General features: G+C 40.6%; 1 protein-coding gene across 1 annotated transcript; it reads left to right on the top strand.

Moving 5' to 3' along the window:
- The first annotated feature begins 484 nt into the window (after nucleotides 1-484).
- On the top strand, nucleotides 485-6180 carry LOC128438199 (leukocyte surface antigen CD53). Its single transcript, XM_053420664.1, has 8 exons — nucleotides 485-644; nucleotides 1282-1384; nucleotides 2020-2208; nucleotides 2533-2607; nucleotides 3151-3261; nucleotides 3377-3484; nucleotides 4161-4244; nucleotides 4603-6180. The coding sequence occupies exons 2-8, from the start codon at nucleotides 1322-1324 to the stop codon at nucleotides 4669-4671; spliced, it is 699 nt and encodes a 232-aa protein (XP_053276639.1). The 5' UTR covers nucleotides 485-644; nucleotides 1282-1321; the 3' UTR covers nucleotides 4672-6180.
- The last annotated feature ends 331 nt before the right edge of the window (nucleotides 6181-6511 follow it).

Here is a 6511-nt window from a genome sequence, read left to right as displayed (position 1 = left end):
GGGTAAAATAAAGCTTTTAAACCTGTGTGTGCGCTGCAATGCAGTGCAGTTACACAACAGCAGATACAACTATACATTCTTCAAAAGGCCATACAGTTGAATGTAAAACTGTTTAAACACAAACTGAACATTTTAACCTTCATAAAGGAGGATTCAGAGCAGGACTAGATTAGTTTCAAAAAGCTGTAGACTGATTGTGTACTGGATGTGTACAGCGGAGTCAGATTTAGAGCCTTCAATTTATCCAGTTGCAGATTTAATTGTAAATGCATCAAATGGCCATTTTCTCCATCAGTCTACACTCATTCATACATGCTCAACATGTGTTTTTAGAACTTATTTTAGTAATGTGTTAAAAATGCTTGAGTGTTCAACCGGAGGAAGGGAAGGAGTTGGACGAACTGGTGTAAGAAGTTCATGTTGATATTTGGTTCCTGACACTGACTCGGCTACTGCCAGGGGTGGACGCCCCTCCTCTTCACTGTTGATAGACGGAGCTCTAAGTTGTCTGTCCTCCTCCCTTTTATTTCTCTTCCTCCTCATACCTGTCTGTCGTCACTGAACACTGGGAATGGTGGGGACAGCACCAAAATACTGCCCACAGCATGTGTCATTGAAGTATTGTAAGATCCGGTGTGGTTAAGGTAAGTCCTCAGGATATTCCGCACATTTTTCTATATCATGGGTAAATGGGTTTCAGGAGTTACTCACTGTAATGACAGTAAGAATTTATAAATGTCTGTATAAGAGTGTAAACACCGGCTGTATTTGTGAAGATCAACACAAAAAAACTAAGACAAGGAAATCATTTCAGCGTGACTTCCAATGTGTTATCCAATATCAATAATGCATTAAGGCTTTGTTATGTTTTAAATGAGCTGTATGAGTTTATTATAAAATTAGAGAAATATAGATTCTCAAACTTACAACTGACATTAAATCAAACTATGAAATGAACTGAATATTTAAGATGACTTCAGAGAATGTAAACTGTTAATGACCAGCTGCTTAAATGAAACATTCTTGGATATTCAGGTCCAAATTTGTAAAATGGTCCAAGTGGAGATAAGAGCAGGGTAATAATGATTAACTGGAGTCGGAATAGGTCACAAGTGTCCATTGTGCCTCATGGCTGAGTGTTTTCATATCAAACAGTGGTGTCCTGTAAACACTGCCACCAAGAGGAGCAGCAGTCCCCCTTGTTTTTAACAAGTCTATCATCCTCACTGTGCTTTACACTGTGTTTTAATAAACATCACGTCCACCTATCTTCTCTTTCAGATTCCAAATCTCCTCTGACAGTGGAGGATCATCAGGGAAGATGGATCGCTCCTGTGTAAACTGCCTGAAGACTCTGTTGATCGCTCTCCACTTTCTCTGCTGGGTAGGTGGGCGAGGACCTGTGTGCACTGCAGCCGTAACACTGACAAACTGCTGTCATGCCACCTTAAAGCAAAGGATGTACGAACTTTTGTTTGGTAGCTTAGCACGACTCGATCTTTTTTATGAGCTAAAGATTGTGTAGATGCCAGACTGTGGAGCGGAATGAAACAATAACAGGGTTCACCTTACGGCTTAATGTAAAGTCCTTAATGTGAGCTGTCAATTCGGATATTGTTTTTCAGATTTTTTTATACTAACCCAATAAGGATACTTGTTTATTATGTATAAAATATTATATTCTGATTTCACTTCTGTTATTATAAACTAAATTATTTGATTTTACCTTTAATGTTGAAGAGAACTTTGGTGTCACAGGTAAAGATCTTGAACACCTTTAAAAGGGACTTCTGTGATTTAATATATTACGTCTCTTGAGTAAAAGCTGCAGAGGGCATGATATCCTGGCTGAATGGTTAAAAGATCTTGTCTTGTGGAAATGAAATGAATCCGGATTAGAATTGAAACCCTCAGTGGTATGGATTCATGGTCAACCTGGCCTCTAGTGTAGAATCCCAGTGTGAGTATGTTAATCCAGAATGATGGTGCGAGGTGTCTTCTCTCTCCTCTGTGCTGGAGCTGTGCGGTGCCTTCGTGGTGGCTTTCGGAGAATACCAGATGATGAACTCCAGGTTCGCCTCCCTCGTCACCACCTTCTGGCCCATCTACCCCGCCAACACTCTGGTGGTCACTGGCACCATCGTTACGTGTGTGTGTTTTATAGGCGTGCTGGGAGGCATGAAGGAGAACCGCTGCATGCTCATCAGTGTGAGTATGAAACAAGTCATTAGCTCATCAATGTGTCTATAAGTAAGCTTTTAACTTTATTGCATCGAAATGATATTCGCCTGATTATTGTAAATAAGGCTGAATGTTACTCCAGACTCCAGATTCTTGTCATATGCACAGTAAAAACAGGAGTGGCACCGTCCAATGAAAATCTCACTCAACTAGTCCTACTATGGCAACAAAAATAAAGATTAAACATGAAAATGGAGATATAGTGTCTGCGTTGCCAAACTCAAGTTTAAATACTAATCGACAGCACAGATTAATCAAACTCACTCACGTTTGAACCTGATTTGATTTCAGTTTTTCTTCCTGCTGTTTCTTCTGCTGCTGGTGGAGCTGGCCATGGCCTGTGTGTTCTTCGTCTATAGCAGAGAGGTAGGAGGGATTTCATGTATGTACAGCCTATAGAAAAATACATTTATATAGCTTTATTTTTAGGTACTGCTTTGATTGATACAGTAATGTCCACACTACGACCTAAAACAGTGTGGTCGACTGTATATCACCGATTGGAGTTGATAACCAACCAGCGACATGGCTCTGGTGGATGGAATTCACTGGCAAAACCACTGGAGGCATTCTCAGACAAGCTTTTACTGACATTCAAGGTTGTTAATTTTTCATCACTGACTCTGTACATTAGGCAGGGAAAAGCATCAGAGTGGTGATGCCCTCCCTGCACTTACTGTTTTTATCCCAATCAGTCAGTGCTATATCTCAGAAGAATAAGTCAAACTGTGATGAGCTTCATGACAGAGGCCTACGAGTCGACACTGCTCATGGTACTCTGGCTTTGCACACACTGCCTCTGGTCACTCTGCAACATGCTGCTGTCAAACCCGGAGGCCATTGTCTCAGAAGTCCATCAGGCAGCAGCACATCACAGGTAATAACGTATATCCTGTCTCTGTTGTGCAGATTGACTCATACTTTGAGAGAGACCTGATGCACAGCCTGGAGATCTACAGACAGACCAGTCCAGAGGCAAACACGACCATTAAAGAGGATTTTGACGCTGTGCAGGACCTGGTAAATGATTCACTACATCTCTGTCATGGTCTTTTAGTCATTAGGAGTTTTAGTCATTCACTTTGCCCTGTCAAAATAAAATATTTCATTCCATTGAGGTGTGTTGTATGTACAGTTTAAGTGCTGTGGAGTTCATGGTGTGTCTGACTGGAAGGGGAATATCCCAACCTCCTGTTGTGTCAAGGACCCCTGCAGCAGCCCCATCCAAATCAACTGGCAAGAGGTAACCCACACCCCGTCTAACGCCCTGTACCGACAAACTTGAGTATGAGCTCTTTGAGTATGAGCTTTGAGCCAGGCTATACTTAGTTATTTGAGAAATACATTTGCAACTGCTATTAGAAAAGAGAGAAAAAAACACCTCTTCCTTCTATCCTGATGGCTGCTTCTCACTAAGCCAGAATAACATCTGTTCAGCCTTCAACACACTATTTGCTGCTGGTGCTATCTGTTTGAAAATGATCACTGAGGGGTGTGTGCATGCAGCCCCCTCAAGCTTCCTGCTCTCTAGCCATTAACTCCCCATCGATGTTCTTGTGGTGCTGCAGGCCATAGATACAGGGGACCCACACCAGTCTTTGCAGCACACATCAAATATACAGAATATCTCTCTATAGTATACTCAATTTGCATATTCTATTCTTTGGCATTACCTCATATGGTCACCTCCACCACACGAAGTTGGGTGTATCTGACTCCAGTCTCTAAGTTGTCCTCCAGAGGCAAGGACGGGTCACCATTGTATTACAGGGCCAACATATAGAGACAAACAACTATTCAATCTCACATTCACATCGACGGACTCTGCATCTTTTCTGAACTATGGGATTCCAGCCGGATGGCAAACCTTTTTTAAAGCGATATAAATTAAGAATAACTGTGCGAATTTTGTCTTTCAGGGTTGTCTCCTCAAATTGAAGGACTGGTTTGCAAGAAACTATCTGAACACAGCCGCTGGTGTTGTCACTATGTTTATCATACAGGTACAGTTCATTCAGCCATACATTCCTCTCGTCATTATAAGACCTGATTTAAACTTTGAGACGTACTGAACTTAATATTTCATACATCCCAGTACATCCTGTCTCAGCAGTTACTGTCCAATCCATCTTTATAAACACAGTTGAGAAATTAGAATTAATTTGGAGAAATGTTTCTAGGCACATAGGTTTTGAGTTTTGTCTTTACCCAGTGACTAATTCTGTTCTGTAAACTAGTATAACTGCTTGATTACTTATACTTTACCCCTAGAATAATGTAGATTATATTCTTTCTCTGATTGTCTTATCTTTAATATATTTTTGCTGTTTGACACTGAACTATATTTTTCTTTATTCACAGTGTATCTGTCTGTGTATCACCATCCCTGTCTTTTGCCGCTTCAGTCGACATGGACTGGGTTACCAGTAAAAACAGGGATTCAATAAATGATATCTGCAATGTACAGTGACTTTCTGCATGGTAACATGTTGCTTTTCCCTGTATAAACTTGACTATAAACTTGTATAAAACTAAAGTTAGCCAGCGGAAGAAACTGCTATCTCTTCGACCAGGAATAAATCAAGAGGATGGCTGCTCATTATCACTTTTAATTATGGCATATGAGGTGACAGACCATCAAATGTGATATGGATAATGTCGACACCTCATCTCCCTGGTATATTGGACTTAAATAAAATGTTGAACAAACTAGAGGTAGAGAAAGTCTCCCCAAAAAAACCTTGATCATTATTTTACCCTTAGTTATTTGTAGGGTTTCCCCTGCAAGCCTCTCTCAACTATCAGCCGATTCATACAAAATATTAAGGTTCTTTTCTGGAAAGTGTTAGACGCAACTCCCTGCTCCTGGGTCTGGGTGAGACTGTAAATTGAATAATCAATTTTCGTACCTTATATCCGGCCACTTTCCAGTGTTGACCCAGGATGCAGTCTGCAGGCGTCCCTCTACCAGCCCCACGTTGGGTGCCATATGTTGAAGGGAGCTCTAATGAAAAACACACAGAAGCAGTATTGCAGTGGAAGGATTCGTTTATTAGAATGTACTACAGCTTTGATACTATTTGATAAACAATACTGCCTCAAGTTCTGACATGCTCGAGTGAATGCTACATTTCCTGTAACTGCTCATTAGTGTGTATGTGAGTGACTTTCTCATTGTCAAGCCTATTGTTTGTGCACCCCTGTATGTATGTATGTCTTTTGTTCATATAGGGTTACAACTGAGGATTGGTATTTCCTTTGCTACAGCCAAGTTTGATCAAAAGTACAGTTATATAACTGGTCATAGAACACTGGTCATTTAGACATCAAGTTAAACCTAATAACGTAATTTGTTCTAGCAATTGAAAAATAAGTAAGTTAAACGTGAGTTTTTTTGACTCTGCACAATTAACCACAAATGATGATTCAGTCATTTCTGTTTTTGTGATATTTCTTTTTGTGAAAGCAAGTCTTATTTTTAGAACGCATCAGTAGAGCTGATCTTTAGCTTCCAAAGACGACTTCATAGCTAATGTCTGCCATGGGGAGTGTTACATGTAGTCTGCTGAGTCAATGTTGTAAAATATGAACAACATTGTCATTCAGGGGCTTCTTTCTCATGAAAGGTTGTTTTCCGCCAAATGAGACATATAATGTGAAAGCAGTGTTACATTGTCTGGAGGTTTGCTGTGGTGGATGGAAAGACAGCCATTAATTCAGCCCCTGCTGGATGGCTGGCTACTGGTGTCTCTATAGGAACTTTGTACGTATGCTAACTCTGCCGATGTATACTTACCAAATACTGATGAAATATTGTTGGTGGTTATGTATGTGTTTGATTGGGTTTTTAACAGTTTTTGGGCTGGAAACCGTGTATCTGACAAAACGGTCTAATTCTGGAATAAATTTCTAGCATAGACAATAAATATGCATGGCTAATCAATGTAGCATGTCTTTTAATACTACCCAGTCTACTCCAGTATATTAGATGATAGACCTGCAATTTGCAGTGACCTTCCACTCTTTGAGATCATGTTGCAGGAAGCAGTTAAGGCCTGAGGCAGAGTGGAGGACTTGATAATGACGCTGATTATTTGAAAGCTTCCCCTGATAGGCCGCTTGTGGCTGGATTTATATCTATGTCACAGCAACAAAATCAACAAAGTCCCTGTGTGTTGTGATATCAGGCCTGATCGATGTCCCTGCTGATTTCTCCTGAGATGTTTTCACAAACACCCCCACACCCTTCGCCCTAGACCAGACTCAAAGT

This window comes from Pleuronectes platessa, chromosome 4 (genome assembly GCF_947347685.1).
Source record: "Pleuronectes platessa chromosome 4, fPlePla1.1, whole genome shotgun sequence".
NCBI classification, from domain to species: Eukaryota; Metazoa; Chordata; class Actinopteri; order Pleuronectiformes; family Pleuronectidae; genus Pleuronectes; species Pleuronectes platessa.
Note: the sequence above shows the minus strand (reverse complement) of the source record. Positions and strands in the feature narration are given on the sequence as shown.